At 44.6% G+C, this 16,886-nt stretch overlaps 1 protein-coding gene across 10 annotated transcripts in view; it reads right to left on the minus strand.

Annotated features, from left to right (window-relative positions):
* Positions 1-16,886, minus strand: part of LOC128902120 (E3 ubiquitin-protein ligase NEDD4-like) — a 161,417-nt gene that overhangs the window by 111,864 nt on the left and 32,667 nt on the right. For all 10 annotated transcript variants that reach the window (XM_054184530.1, XM_054184529.1, XM_054184528.1 and 7 more), the window contains exon 2: positions 12,132-12,205. In XM_054184530.1, coding sequence (XP_054040505.1) covers positions 12,132-12,205 — 74 coding nt within the window. The remainder of the gene's footprint in view (positions 1-12,131; positions 12,206-16,886) is intronic.

Here is a 16,886-nt window from a genome sequence, read left to right on the forward strand (position 1 = left end):
ATATTCAAGCTCCTTGAAGTATTATTTTTGAAATTATTTCAAAAATGGAACTCACAAGTTAGGACAGGCTGAGATGCATTTATATCCTGCTTTTTATGCACACAAAGAGTAACTGGGATAACTGAAACTTTCTGGTCAAACTCATCTTGACTGAAATCTATCCTCTGCAAATACTAAACCTGCATCAGCATTTCCATCAGGGGAAGCAAGGAGGGAAACAGCTCAGCTCTTTAGTTCACTGACAATGACAAATGCATGTAGAATCCGTTGGTTTTTAACGCACATCAGAAGGACTTACAGCAATAGAAACTATATTGGCCAGCAGCAAAACTGGAAAAAACAAAACCAAAAACATTGAACAAAATCTAACCACCAAGTTATACCCGCTCCAGTTACTCACAGAGATGTCGGGGAAAAAACGTTAGTGCTAAAGCAGTTATTTTTGGAAGCATCTGAGTTCCTCTCTACTTTCTTCTCCCCCTGTTTGCCCCCACTGCAATGGTTCATGCGGCCCATGGCTTTCTACAGATCTCCACCTCAGCAGCTCCCAGCCTTTACCACAGTCACAGCCTCCAGCCACACCACTGTCCCGGGGCTGGCTGCCCCCAGTCCTGCTCTTCTGACCCGGCATTCGCCCCCCTCGCCGCATGCAGGACACTTCGAGACAGAACAGCACCTGCATGGGGACATCGCAGACCGTCCTGAACAGACCGTTTGAGGAAGACGCCTCAAGAGACACTGGTCCCATTAACCAGAGTCAGCTCACCTCTTCACCCGCAGCTACCGCTACACCAGTCACCGTGGGCAGCTGATGGAGACGATCTCCGATGGTCCTCCTGTGCTTCCCATCAAAGCCAGGTGATGTGCCACATCCGTGAGCTACCAAGTGGCTTTCATCATATGTTCATTTTCCACCAAACCACCTCCCTGAACCAACGTGCAGTCCTGTTGGCCCTTCCACGAGCACGCAGATCCACACACAGCAAGCGGGGACCAGCACCACAGCAGCCGCTACTGAAGTCAGCTTAAACTGCCACGAGTCTGCACCTGATGTTGCAACCGCCAGCCCTCTTGAAAGTGACAATAACCATCACTGTTTAATGGCATCGACATGTGTTGCTCATCAGTAATTGCTGTTCTGAACTCATTATCGGTGGTACTGACCACACCTGCACACTGGCTGATCCAATTCAATGGCAACACCCAACAGCTGTGGCAAGGGCTGGGTTTGAGAAGAAATGCTTCTGGCAACTTCCTCGGTTTTGACATGGTTATGTCAGAATCTCCTCACATCTTACATCAATAAGAAAATAACTGTTGTGCTACCAAGACATGCAAAATGTTCTTCCAAGTTTTCTCAGGGCAAACCCCATTGTTTGCAGCACTTTTATTCCTTATTTCACTGGTCTTAACTTCCATAAAATTTGGAGCATGTTCTTATCCACAAATTATGATTTTATTTATGTATTTATTTTTACCAGCTACGTGAAGATTTGGACAACTCTAAGAGGGGCAAGTAAGCAGCTGGGAGAAAAGGCAAAGCTGCAAGAAAAGAGTACTGTCTGGGGCGGCACAAGAGCCCTCACACCACCTTGGCCACCACTGGGGTTTGCTGCTGCCCCAGCTGTCCCCTCCTGGGGACATCCACACCAGCACGGTGCAAACCACCGCCCTGGGCTCCCTTACACCTCCTGCATCTGCCCATGGCTCCCAGTACTCCAGTTTGCCTCTGACCATCCATGACAAGCGAGCACACCTTATTGTCACTCACGGAGACACTCAAAATTGGCTTTGTTTTTCACTTACATGAATTACTGGTTCAATTGTAATTTCTGTAAAAGCAAAAACAATTGCTGTGGTGTCTTTAAATGTGCAAAAACTCCTTGTACTGGACAAATACAGAACAGAAAAATGGTCCATGACCCTAAGAGGGGACAACCCAAGCATGAGATGAGATCCAACAGAAACAGATGGGCGAGTACAAGAAACAACAAACAGCACCAGACAGCGTGATGGGATACTGCCAAGAAAGGTTGGACCAGATCATCCTTGAGGTCCCTTTCCAACCTGATGTTCTATGATTCCATGATACATATCAGCACTGGCCCCTTTGGCTATTAGCTAGGCATTTGCAAGCTTCACCGCCAAAACAGAGTTTTATGATGACCCACACAGCTGAAGTACAGTATGCAAAATCTTGTTTAAAAATTAATGGATTGTTTAGAGAGCCAGACCTCCTGAAGCAATCGCTGACAGTAGCTAACACCCTCAGGCAACTGAAAGCAGCAGTTTCAAAGAAAGTAGGGTGACGCAGTCAAAGCAGTGAGTTACGGGAAATTGGTCCTCTGCACCAAACGAATGGATGCATAGCACCCCAAGTAAGAAAAACAGGCTGTGGAAGTAACTGAGATGTGTGATGGTGAGAGGCAAGGAGGGCTCCAACTTATCAATTTATACTGAAGAGATCCGCAAACTTCGCAGACTGGACACACAGTCCCAAGCGATGCAGGCATGGAACAGGCACGATGCTGCTGTGAACAGAGACACGTGAGGCAGCTCAGCGCTTGAGGGAGCTGAAGCCTAGATATCCACAAGAGATCCAAACCACAATCATGGCATGAATCTCACACAAGAGGCGCATGACCTGCACTAACGTCCAGACTCACACGTTATCAGCACAGACACGGCTGAATTGCAGATGGGAAAATGAGTATGGGAAAAGGGAAAGGTCCAGGAAACACATGCCCAGAAACAGATTTTTCTCTTTCACCAGCTGGTCGTAATATACTGAATCCATAGCTCTATATGCAAAAAAAACAAGCTATTCAGCAGCAATACCACTTCCTAGCCAGGACCCTGGGCTCGTGGCCTGCTTGCTGCCTTCCTATCAAACTTCATCCATCTCTCTGTTTCTTAGGGCCTCCTTCACATCTGAGGGAAGTGGAGGGAAGACAACCTTGGAGAAGGAGAGGATGGGAAATAAAGAGTCAGAGAGCCCTCAGCTGGGCGTTCCTGCTTCCGAGCAAGCACCCAGAAAGGTCAGCTGGCAGGATCAAGCAGAGCAGCACGGAAGGGGGGAATCCCCAACCATCCCCCTGTCCAGAAGGTCCAAGCGTACCTCCGTACGAGCAGTGTTACTAACTCTCATTAAATAAAGACTGAAAACAGAATAAGAGCCATTTGAAATCTGAAGTGCCTGACATCCTTAAGTGCATAGGCACAATCCCAGGCCTGAAAATTTTGGACAGAAAGAGATACTTCACACACAAAAGAAGACCTCCACAAAAGAAAGCTTCTCCAAGTCTACAGACAGCACTTGCAAACAATGGGTAAAAGCAGCTGTACTTTTGTAGTAAAATACCACCTGTGGCTGTTGTACACTTTCCACAGCTACAAGATGAAAATGTACTTATAAGCTCACACTGTTGAGCTACTCATAGCAAAGTTTATGTTCATTTGTCAGAAAGAAAAGTATACAATTATGCTGGGACTGTCATTAGTTCAAGTGAAGTAGAAATCAATATACAGTGCATCCTGGGAAACTGTCAGATATGGACAATCTTTCAGCTACAAGATATGAGACATTACTAAGTTTAGGAGGAAAAATTAAAATATATAAAAAGTAGAAGCTGCTGATCATTTCAATCCATTCTGCTTAATGATTTAATGTGATCAGTAGAAGAGGAAGAAAAGACAGAAGTTCTGCCTCAAATATTTAAGATCTATTTTAAGGTTTTCCTTAGAAGATTTTGTCCACATCTCCCCCCGCCCCCCCCCTTTTTTTTCTTTTAAGGATATCTGCTTGAGGTGAACTAGTGGATCACAGGAGACAGCAGGCTGGTAGAAAAAATGAGGGGCTGAATAGGCACTTCCTTTTTCAAACAATGAGAAATATTTTACATTTTTGTATCTGTACACAGAAACTTCTCAGTGAACAATTATCTGATGCAAATTATTCTTCACTGTGACATTATAAACTTCAGGAATTGTTAGTAAGTCCTCTTACTCATTAGCAAGACCACATACTCAAATAAGGAATATTTCTCCGTTTACAGCAACTGAAATATATACCCACTGCATCCTGAAGAGCAGATGTATAAAAGGATAAAGCCCTGATGATTTTGGTGAAAAACATGAAAGCCTAACTTCCATAAAAGCCATCAAAGTACCAGCTCACGGTACCTTGCTGAGGAAATTCTCTGGTGCCCTCTGGTGCCAGTTCCCCAGAGCGACCTGAAGCTGATGGCACCATCACTGGGAGCCACCACACCAATTTAATGAATATACTGATATGCCTTACGCCCACACCTGGCAGCCTAATAATCCGACACTTCCCTCACCTGTATGAGGCAAAATCAACATTAAGGTTTTATAAATGAAAATATCTGTTATCCAACATATTTCTTTTTAGCAGGCTTTAATCTCTCCTGATATCTCCACCCTCTACCATCCACTAGTCATACATTTTTGTTTCACTGTCCCTGAAAGTGCTTTCCTGAAGTAGAGCCCCAAACACCTTCTGTGCCCGTTGCCTGAGACGAGGTGCCCAGAGCTCCCGGTGCACTGGGCCATCGCCCACTGCGTCTCACCAGGTCGCGGGTCCCTGTGCCCTTGTGCCTGGCTGGCGAGACCAGGTGCCACCCAGTCACCCTAGGACAGAGTAAGGGATGAAACCAGCCGCTGGAGCGGGCAGACAGTGACTTGGGCTTTCTGTTGCTTAAAAATACACAGGCTGGACTGCCTTTACCTTTCCTTAACACCACCATCGAGAATGCCTTGAGGAAAACAACTGAACAAGTGAAAGGTCTGCCCCAGGACTACCTGATACCACAATTATTTCAGCACGTATCTTGCAAATCTCTCAGGAGAAGCTTAACAAGACAAGAAATTACAAGAGGACTTACGAACAGTAGGAGTGAGAATGAATGAGACAGCTCTGGCTCTTGCAATTAGAGGTTATATATTGCACGTACTGAGGATGTGCTACCACTGACAACTTCTTTCAGAAAACAATCACCTCCGCTTATGTTTGGACCATTTCTCCTCCTTTCCAGGCAGGCACGCACACCTTTAAACATCACACTGAGTGAGTTCATTTCAACATTTCCCAAGGCTGCTCCAATTGCCTTGCAGCTTTTATTTAAGCATACTAATTTGCTAGGTAAAGCAGAAGCTGCGTGTGCTACTGAAGTTAAATAGAGCAGATGCTAGATCCTGCTTTCTTCAGGACATCCTCACCATTACTGTCAGCCTCTGAGCTTTTGTTTTTCCCCCTTTTGCCTTCCAAAGTACAGCTTGGTTTAGATTTAGTGAAATTCTCAATTGGTTTCTTTCCCTTCCCCCTACTCCGTCAATAACACGTTCATTTCTACTACACTAGAAAAACTTTCACTTTTTCATTGCAAATTGAGTCGCCTTTTGGAATGTATGGCCAGCAAATGTCCCCCCTCCCATGCAAAGCTATAACTAACTGTCATGTGTTGAATCATTCATCGTTTAAAGAAAAGTAAAGGCAGCGGTGATAGGAACTCATCGTGGTTTCATCCCAATGCCTACTAGAGCACTCATTCAAGTTTGCAAGAATTAAAAGTCTTATTTGATTCTTATTTTTGTTGAAGCACCATAACACATCTAGACATCTGGAAATTCAACATGGATTTCCCAGTGCTCCCTCGGAACACAGCAAGTGCCTGGCAAATGAGACAATTCCATAGGTCCGGGGTGCAGAAAGCAGAGGCAGGGAGCAAGCACACTGCTCTCGGGAAGAGTAAACCCTCTGACTCATCAGTGGCATTGCACAGAACTCAAAATGTGCAACATTTGTATTGCTTTGAATATTCCGTTTCTCAACGACTTAAACCAGCAGGAAAGTGGTTTTCCGTACTTTTTTTCCCCAACTAGAAAAAGGAAAAAGAAACAGAGTATGAACTCTCTCCTACTTGAGCAACTGCCATCTAGTCAAGTGGCTTTGTTGAATTCGGTCATTTGAGAAGTTTGGGATGCAGAACTCTCTAGCTTTGCTCCACCTCCAGGAGCTCCCCGAGACAGGATACGGGCAGGATTTTCACACTGGCACATTGGCCATTTTGCACCACTGAAACATTTCCCCAGGAGTTACTTCTATGAATCTAGCTAATGTAACATTTGACCAGGCAATAAAGATTTCTGACTGATGGCTGATGTTAAAATCCATTTCATTGGGCCCACCACAAAAAAAAAAAATAAATCAATTAAGAGTTTGCATTTTGTCTGTTTTTACATATGGTAAATAATTCTAAAGGAAACAGAAGTTCTGGCTAAAGGCCCTTCCTTGCTGAGCTGCGCAGGAGACAGGCAGCAGCGAGAGCATTCCCGCTTGCTGGGATGGCGCTTGATTGCAGGGCACCGCAGAGACACTTCACTATCAGCCAGACTACTTTAAAAAATTGTTTGGTTAATTTTTGAGAGACATTCACGTCAATTAATGTGTCTGTGCTGGACAAAGGAGATATCACGAGGAGAACAGGCTGTTTTTAAAACCCAGTTCCAAGGTAGCACACTCGCTAGGGGGGACAGGAGATAGTGCCAGGGGCATAGCTGTCACCAGAATTTTTCCATTACTTAAACCAGGATGTACCGTAATTCGGATTGGGCTAGAAACAGCGATAGTGAACTTAAAAGAATAGCTAAAAGATAAACATCTGCTATCTTTGTCATCTGCAAGGCATGTTCACACTCACATGTGCTCTCCTTCCATTGCCAATTCACAGAACACATACGAATTAGAGAATTCGGCCCCATTTCGAGTAGCCTTGTTCTCCTCCCCAGGGCCAGACAGGACAATTTCAAATGCTGCCAGGAGCCTGCTTGACCCGCACCGCCCCCACGCCCACTGCACCGCTCATCCCAGAGGCAGGAAAGCACAACAGAAAAGCCGCTTGCACCTTGGCTGCCGGCTTTCCAGAAAAGAGCAGGTAGAAGCAATAAACCCGGAGGCAACCCACAAGAAGCTATCATGTCATTAGAAGCGTAGCTTCCTGTTAATGAAAACCAGACGTAATTTTAACTGAAAAGCACTTTGCCTTTTTCAACTTCCAGACAGCCACGATTTCCACTTGCTTCATGATTCAGAAGGCAAAAGTAGCAACTAAGAAATTCCATCAGATATACCCAGTTACAGTGTACACACAATCCCTTCCTTCTTTCCAAAACTATTAGTTTAACTAAGAACACCCACACCATAAGGTCTTATTTCACACAACCCATAATAAGCAGAAGACATTTTCTTCTTGTTTATACATATGCACTCACCTTTACTACTTGTGAGTGCATTTGTCTGTACATGCAGAAGCCGTATTTATACGAAGTGTGTCAACACTGTGCCACATAACCCGATGGCTGTCCCAGTGCTACTTTCAGAAGTGCTGGATTCTACTTATTTATATTTTTTTAGAAGTGGAAAAATACCCTAACAATCAAAAACCCAAGTCCACACAGGACACACCTTCAGGGAAAGGCATGAACTTGTCCGCTGAGGCAGACCACGCTCAGCAAATAGACCAGGTCACTAGAGAAGCCCTTCTACTTAGACTTCAGTAACATGTAAAGATATTAGCCACCAGTATATATCAAAGGCTTGCAATTTTACAGGGCAGAACATAAAACAGGCTATAAAACACACTTACACCTAAACCGACCAGCCACTTACGTCCACCTCAACTGAAACCATGCAGATGAACTTCATCCCATTTAACCACCACCTCACGTTGCTCATTGCTTCTATCTCATTCTACATTCTCGTATACTTTGTGTCACCGTAATCATAACTGTATACATTTCCGAACTTGTATATCATTAGTTACTATTGAAATTATTTCATAAGCCTAAAAGAACTTCAAAAAAGCAAAATCAAAAGCATTGAGTTTTCTTTATTATTACAGTCTTCAGAAAGAAAATGCTAGTTTCTCTCATGCTCGACACTGGTAGGAGACCTTCCCTGGATTTAATCAGGCAAGGAACAGCTTTCAGCATTTGCAAGCCTACAGGCAGTGTTTTATAATGGTAAAGTTGATTAAAAGCAGTAAGGAAAACCCACTGCGATGCCAAACACAATGTATGCCTTGTAGTTAATCTTTCACAGTGAGGTGGTAACGTGCCATTCTGCCCCAGCACTGAGCCCGGCACGACTCCACCACCAAGAGGCACAGCAGCTGCTGGGGCCACAACTTTGCAATTCTAACGTGTTTTCAAATGACTTTAGATTAACTCATTCTAAAGTGTGCAACTATCTAAAATATTTAGCAGTTCACTTGACCTTCTTTCTCCTAAAAAGGACATTACAAAGACCAGGAATTTGTCCTCAACACTTACTTTCTGAAGAGAGAGAGAGACACACACACACGAAGTATTTGTCTGTAATTCAGAAGTGCTGGTTAGGAACGACATGCAGAAACGCTAATGTTTCATAGCGTGCAGGATACTGAGTGTGTTAAAATCCTCAGGCCATGCTGTTGTGTCTCTGGGTGCCGACGACTTCTTTTCTCTTTGCTACAACCGCAGCAAACGCACAACACAACCCCATAAGTCAACCCTGTCCAAATCTGCAGCAGGCTGAGTCCCAGGGCATTCTCCTTGGCTCTCAAGTGTTTGTTGTTCAGAGCGCAGCCTATTTACCTGCTTCCAAAGACAGAGCCTGTGCGGAGCTGCCTCACAGCTTCACCCCAGCGCTTCCCAGCGGCATTCCCTGCCGTCCCAGCACCTCCGGCACAGAGGGACAGGTGCCCACTGCCGCTCCATCCGCATGTCCCCTTGGCAGAGGGACGGGAGCATCGCCCTGGCAAGCCAGGGACACCCAGCCCCACAGCCTCGGGGACACTGGGCAGCCACCTCCCACGGGCAGGAAGTGGAGTTCCGGGGCAGGCAGAACAGAACCAGCTGCTGTGGGTAAGAAGAGGAACGGGGGAAGCAGGGAGATTTAAGAGGAGACCAGCCCCTGGGAGAGACCCCTTTGTCACAAGCACAGAGAGGACGTCCGGGACTTGGCTGCTCCTCCTTCCCCAGCTGCACCACTGGGTGGCACCAATGGGTGCCCTGCACCTCCCAAGGGGTGCCCTGCACCTCCCAAGAAGGTCCCAGCACAGCCCACTCGGTCACCGCGTCTGCTGACAAGGGTCTCTGTTACCACGTGGCACCTAGCAGCCACATGCGCTTTCACATCAGGTATTACTCTGGGTGCTAAAAGTTACACCATCACAAAAATCCACTTGAAAGAGATTTTTGATCTCATGGAAGTTATTTATGGGACAGCGTCAGGGTCTACATCCACACCAGGAGAAGAAAACACACATAGGCAGGATTAGTTATCGCTATTTTTTAGGGAACCTGAACATACACTGCACAGTAAAAGACTATGTTACAGTTTTAACATGCATAAATTTTCCTTATCCTCTTGCTTTGGTCAAACATTACATGTTTCTCCTCCATCGCCCCAAATGAGAATTTAATCACCTCCTCCATACTGCTCCTCAACAGAGCTGTTAATGGGACACTCACTACACAGCACCATGTTCAATACTCAACAGCTTTGTGAGAATGACACTATCTGTAGCAACTTAAATCACACTAAAGGTTCAAGTAGCATGAAACGTTAATAACTCAGCAAGGTACGCAGGGCCCCTAAAACAAACAGAAAAATTAAATTGGAACTTTAGCCAAAAAAGAAAGCTTTCTGAAAGCTTGCTGACACAGCAATTTAAGCATTTCACTAAGTTTTTAATATACGATGCTGTCAGTCTCAACTTTTACTAAGGAGCTGTTTAAAACAAAGTTAAAAATGTAAGTTGGGAATATGATTTTAACTCTCTGGTTTTATGGAAATTCTACTGACTTGAGACCAATTTACTTAAGGGCCACATCAGTAGAACTCAGTTAAATGTCACTTAGCTTTTATCTTTCAAAATGCATAAAGTTAAAGCTATTTTTACAATTTATCAATTCCTAAGCAAATTTTAGGAGTTCTTTTGAACACGACATCTTAAATATTTACAAAAGTTCTATGAGAAGTACGGCCAAAGGAGATACTACAATGTCGGGGATTCAGCTGTAAAGTTTCCAATGTGTCCTTTAACAAATCAAATGAACACTAAAAAGATTCTCACTTGTCTCAGATTATTGAAGTGCCTGGCAAATTCACAGAAGTAAAGTTCCTCTTAATGAGCAGATTCAATATTCCAACCACTAGCTTTGCTTGTTTCAAAAGAAGTGGTAAAATTTAGAGCTCTGGAAATAATGCAGAAACAAAATCCAGCCAATATATCAAGTACACGATACATCTATAATCTTATGAAAAAGCCAAATTAAACAAGATCTAGAAAAAGCAAAGTTAGCACATAAATGTGGCAATTCTACGATTAGCATTTGCAATAGAAATCTTTTCTCTGGGCCTCAGCCCCATCTCTTCTCTAGAATTTGCTCCTCCTCTCTTTTATTTCGGCAGCGCAGCATCTCAGCGCCAACTGCCGCAGCCTGAGGTAGGTGCTAATGTCGTGAGCAAGCAGCAGGACTGCTCCAGTGCGTCCCAGCCACACCAGTAATGGTACTACCTGGGAGCTCCTCCGCAAGCGCTACCTGCCCGACTACATCTACATACGAGCTGCTGCTTTTGCTGCTTACGGGCAGCATCAAAAGCTGTTCTTCAAATTAGCAAATTTGGGAAAAGAAAATAAAAAAAGCTTTGTCTTACCATATTCTGCACACAGCTACCAAAGGAACATTTGTTGCAAATTTCACAAAAAAAATTATAGTTGATTAAACTTTTAATTGCTGCTTTCATGTAGTTTCAAGCTAGATATGTAAGCTAATGAACAATTTGTAAGCATCTTTAAAGAAATACAGGAAAATCCACAGGGAGGCTCGTTTATACATGAAGCAATTAGTCATTTCAATAACAGCTAAATTGGATACCTCTAATTTCAAGCTGATAAAAAAATTCTAAGTAGATTGGAGCATTTACAGTAAAGCATTTCCTCACACTTAGGCTTGAGAGAGCAAGAACGTCAAACTTGAATTAAATCTTTGGAAAAAAATTTAAGAATTTCCTGTTCGTTTTGGCTTCAGAACCAGCTTCTCCCCCAATAACTACCTGATTTGATTCTTTAAGTCATTGCACGGCAAGCCCAGACTTGGGGAAACGCTATTCCTACATCTGTGACTAACTCTTTCAAAACAAAAGACTTGAGAACATACAAAGTGACTGTATCTGTATCTTTCCATTAGACCATTTAAAACCAGCTTTCTTGTTTGACAATTGTTATTTTGGCCAAAGACCAGCGCAAACTATGGTTTGTTTGCCCCATCTTTTGCTACACAGGCGAACAGAGAAGCAATCACATGAAGACTGCCTTACGCGCTCCAAAACCTTCTGTTTTCCCTCTCGAGTCCCCAGTTTGAAACTCAAAGTGGTCCAAGGCTCAACTGGAATTAAAACCTAGACATGCCACAGCCTAACAGGAAAGCACCAAGCCAGCGCAGTTCTTGCAGAAGCCTTTGCTACACTCGTTCTTACTGCTCGCCTTCTCCTGGCACAGGCTGGACAGGAGAAAATGCTTTCATTGCCTTTCTCTCCATGATCCTTATGGGTTCCCTCCAACCTGAGATATTCTACGACTCTAAGGTGCCATCCTCAGGAACTGCAACAGTGGCACCTGGGTCCGAGACCAAGACAATTCACAGCCTGGCCACCGAGTCAGGCTTCAATGCCTGGCACCTGAGAAGGCGGCACTGGAAGCCCCCAGGGAAAGCAGAGCTTCCTCAATGTAAGAGAGAGGGTAGCGCTGGCTTTTGGGCCTTCTTGCGCTATGTGGGGCACATGGGGAGATAGCTGGGAGTCATTTTAAGTAACACCAAATAGTGCCAAAGTCGAGCTGCTCCTCAGACACTTGGAGAGCCAATGCAGTGAGCTTGGGAATGGCCTCCTGTGGTGGGCAAGGGCATCAACCGCCACCGCCGCAAGCAACGGCTCTTGCCAACTCAGTCCATAACTTGCATCGGCTGTAATCGAGTAACGGGATCTCTCACCATCAATTATAAAACATCCTCGCTCTGCTAAGTTTATTCTGTTTAAACCCATAAAACAGTCAACGTTGAACACCCACCTGGCACCGAAGATGTCTTTTTTCGCTAGATCAATGCCAGAAACCACCTTTACCCTGAGGATACGAGACTCCTCCTGTTAACAGAAAAGAAAAACAGGTTTAATGTTTATTCTGTAATTCATTTTGAAGAGCAACAGTTTGCAAGAGGTTAAGCTGTGAATGAACTCCCAGCCTTTAGACAGCAGGAGTCTCTCCTAGGTAAGATTTTGAAAAGAAAAACCTCTTGGAAGGAGGTGTACACCTTATCTGCTAAAGAATATCCTGAATCCAAGCATGAAAAGCATCCAACTCCAGTCAGAGCTGTTAAAGCGTTACATAAAAGCACAGTAAGAGTACATAATAGCAATAATGTCATAGTCATCATAATTTAACAATAATAGTAATAAAAGGAGAAGATAATTTGCTGAGCAGGGCCATTTCAAATCCTCAAGGATCCATACTCCACGGAAATTCATTCTTAGATTCTAAAGCTGTCTCTTAAACCACAGGGAAAATATAACATTTTTGTCCAATAATGCTAATACCTCTTCATCAGAGAAATGTCTGCAGTTTAAAAAAAAGGGCGCAAGATTAAAAATAAATCCTTAAAATTACATTTTCTAAACCTGCCTCCCCACCTTGGTATATACAGAGCTCAAAAACACCTGTCAATGACACATGGCAGTTTCTGAGGATGCCTATCACTACGACACCAACCCGATGCTCAGTTTGTCACTTCATTGCATTAAGCTCCTGAGGAACAGTAGTATAAATGGTATTTTTTACTTGATTTTTTTCACCATTTGACCAGTTAATTTTTGCTACACAAAGAGGCCACCAAAATTAAATCTGGAAAGGATCCTACAGAAACAGGTTCTGCAGACACCTGTATCAGTTATACCCCTTTCTGCTCTGATAAGCCTTCCAGACCTGCAAGATACAAGATTCAATTACAGTAATTTGAGACTCCGTTCCTTGAAGCTCGCTCAGAAAACAATACCGTTTTCCCACAAGTTTATCCTGGCATGACCACGCTACACCTACTCTATTTGCTTTAGCTAGCTAAAGGCGAGAGACAGATTTGTTAGCTGTATCTGAGATTTTGGAGATTATTAGGAAGGTCAGAAACCCCCCAGAAGCAAAGCCGTGCCTGTCCGGTCTAATACCATTCCTCTGGAAGGAGTCACAAACACATTACTTCAGAGAAAGAAAAACAAGAGTCTCATTGAACCTGTCTGCAGGGTGAGTTTCATCCTGACACACATCCTGCCCTAGTAACTGTGCGGCATTAAAACAAACGCTTGAGGATTTAAATCCTTTCTGAAAATGTTTGTTGGTATTCTTTCCAGCAGCACTTCATACTGTCCAAAGTAGTTTCTAATTGAGAAAACAGGATTCTTTCCCAAAAGAGCCTAAGGCTTACCACATAGGTGAACAAAACATTATGTGAAAATTCAATGGTGCTATGTTAGTGGATATTGACTTTTTTTTCATGTGTTAACTTTTCTCAATCTGTTAACGTCAATACAACATACTTGGTCTTCTAGAGGGGTCTGAATAGACAAAAGGCAATGAACTTGCAAATTGTGATCAAGAAAATTCCTTCATTAAGAGAAGGCAGCACAGAAAAAAAAAAAGACAGAAATGCAGACTATTCTGACCTTACTGTATGAGAACTGGAGGACAAGAAGTTGTAATACTAAGTAAAGAGGCATTTCTGACAGTTACTACGTTAGCAATGATACTCAGATTTCCTCCCACAAAGCCCAACATCAGCTTTGCCAGAGTGGCATCTTATTTCTGCATTAAAATAATCTCTCTGTATTAATTGCATAAAAAAACCCCCACATTTTAAAAAAATAAATTACAGAGCAGGATAAAGTCCAAGTACAGGAGGATCCCTAATTCATGTTCTGCAAGACACACCGCCCACTGTAGGGGAAGATCAAGTACAAGACCATCTAAGGAACCTGAAGGTACACAAGCCCATGGGTCCTGATGAAATCCATTCATTGGTCCCGAGGGAGCTGGCAGATGAAATTGCTAAGCCACTTTCCATCATATTTGAGAAGTCGTGGCAGTCCGGTGAAGTTCCCACTGACTGGAAAAGGGGAAACATAACCTCCATTTTTCAAAAAGGGAAAAAAGGAAGACCCGGGGAACTACAGACCAGTCAGTCTCACCTCTGTGCCCGGCAAGATCCTCCTGGAATCTCTGCTAAGGCACATGGAAAATAAGGAGGTGATTGGTGACAGTCAACATGGCTTCACCAAGGGAAGTCATGCCTGACAAATCTGGTGGCCTTCTACGATGGCGCCACAGCACTGGTGGCATAAGATAAGGGGAGAACAACCAACATCACCTACCTGGACTTTTGCAAAGCATTTGACACTGTCCTGCATGACATCCTGGTCTCTAAATTGGAGAGACACGGATTTGATGGATGGACCACTCAATGGACAAGGAACTGGATGGATGACCGTGCTCAAAGGGTTGCGGTCAATGGCTCGACATCCAAGTGGAGACCAGTGATGAAGTGGTGTTCCTCAGGGGTCCGTACTGGGACCAGCGCTGTTTAACATCTTTGTCGGTGACATAGACAGGGGGATCGAGTGCACCCTCCGCAAGCTTGCTGACAACACCAAGCTGCATGGTGCAGTTGACGCGCTGGAGGGAAGGGATGCCATCCAGAGGGATCTGGACAGGCTGGAGAGGTGGGCCTGTGCAAACCTTATGAAGTTCTACCAGGCCACGTGCAAGGTCCTGCAGCTGGGTCGGGGCAATCCCAAGCACAGATCCAGGCTGGGCAGAGAATGGCTGGAGAGCAGCCCTGGGGAGAAGGACTCAGGGGTGTTGGTGGATGAGAAGCTCAACACGCCCCAGCAATGTGCGCTGGCAGCCCAGAAACCCCCCGCAGCCTGGGCTGCATCCCCAGCAGCGTGGGCAGCAGGGCGAGGGGGGGGATTCTGCCCCTCTGCTCCGCTCGGGGGAGACCCCCTGCAGTGCCGCCTCCAGCGCTGGGCCACAGGCAACCAGCAGGCTAGATGAGATGGACACGTCTAACTGCAATTTTTGTATTCCACTCAGTTCCGTTCATCTTGAAAAGAATATATCATAAGCTTCTTTTCGAAATGCACTCTTTGAAAAAGAAGTTAAGCTCACCCCACAGAGGAATTTTTTCTGTCATTTTAAAACCTTGCCTGTAGCGCCCTAAGCCTGGAAGAGTCTCCTTAGGAAGCCAGGCGCTGCCACTGCCTTGCCCCTCCAAGAGCTGCAGCTGAGCAGCCCGTGGCTCCCACTCCGGTGGATGGGGCGCGCTCCCCCGACACCCGGCGCTGAAACAACATTCCGCCCTCCGTCCGGTTTTTGCGACTACAACACTGAACATGTCGCAGAATGTAAGAAAACTATGCCCTTCGGAGTACTTGGGTTACACGGGTTTCACATTGCTGCTGCGAGAAATGCAAAGCTGTGCGTGCACATCGGGGAGGCGGCTGTTGGCTGGCTGTTAGCAGTTAGGCAGTAAAAGGCTAACGTTTATGAAGCCTTGCTTGTCAAAGCTATATACGCCTATACTCTTTCGTCCTCGCCCGCTAACCTGAGCCTACCTCACCCACAGCAGCAGGGGTGCCATAAAGGGCTCGGTTAGGCATTAATGGCGAGTTCCACCACTAACCACATTCATACCTACTTCTGCTTTGTCCAATGATTAACATGAAGTTTATGTATTCTTGCCTCCCCGAAAAATGTCAGAGGTTACATAGTTCTCTTCTTTGCTGAAGGATAACCTTTATACAGATTCTGCTTCTCTTCTGTAATTCACAATGCCATTTCAGAAGACATGGCTGATTTAGGTAGAACCGAGCTATGAAACCAAAAGCCAATCATGCAGCAGAGACCAGGCTTCACCGACAATGGACAGACCCCAGTTCACCTCAGGAAACAGATAAGAGAATATAGATGTGTTTACAGATTTAGGAGACTTTTGTATGTATATTTATGTGCGTGATTCACATTTTTTAATTCATTTTTAAGTGTACGACACTTCTACTTTCTCCAGGTGCTCTGAAAAGCAAAGTAATTTCTAAAACCTAATAAAGTATTCATATAAATAAAATTTATTAAAATGTGCTCCTGCCCTTGGATTAATAAAATATCCCGGAGCTGGGAAGTTTAGGAAAGAGCTATGGCAGCAAAGGGAAAAGGCAGTGCCCTGAGCTGTGCGTTTCTTCCCCACCAGCGAGGATGTTACGCCACCCCCCCGAGAGACAACCCAGGAGAGGCGGCGCAGTCCACAGCTGATAAAAGAAAAACAGCCGGGCTATAAAAACAAACCTGAAGAAGTATCAGAATATACATCTCTATGTTCTAAATAGACACATGAAAAGAAAGCCACAGCAATCCAGAGTCCGGTGTAAGAAGGAAGGCTGTAGACGTCAACTTCCTATAGAACAGAAAATCTCACGATACATTTAGAGTACGCATTAAGAGAGTAGCGCTGAAATAACAATCAACATGGTTATAAAATTAGAAACTTAGCTTTTTTTAAACAAACAGACAAGTGTGAAAAGGCACAACATTTGGATCAATGCAAACCAGCGTTTGACCAGATGCCACGCAGACCAGAGAAGATTAAACATTCAACATGTTCTTCCACAACTACCTTTTAAAAGGTCAAACCCCTCAAGATGGACAAATCCCCTTACATATTCTCCAAATCGCACCGCACCCCAGCCAGCCTTCGCCGCACCCGCGTGGGGGTCCCCAGCGGCCGGC

The sequence above is a fragment of the Rissa tridactyla genome, chromosome W (assembly GCF_028500815.1).
Source record: "Rissa tridactyla isolate bRisTri1 chromosome W, bRisTri1.patW.cur.20221130, whole genome shotgun sequence".
Taxonomy (NCBI): domain Eukaryota; kingdom Metazoa; phylum Chordata; class Aves; order Charadriiformes; family Laridae; genus Rissa; species Rissa tridactyla.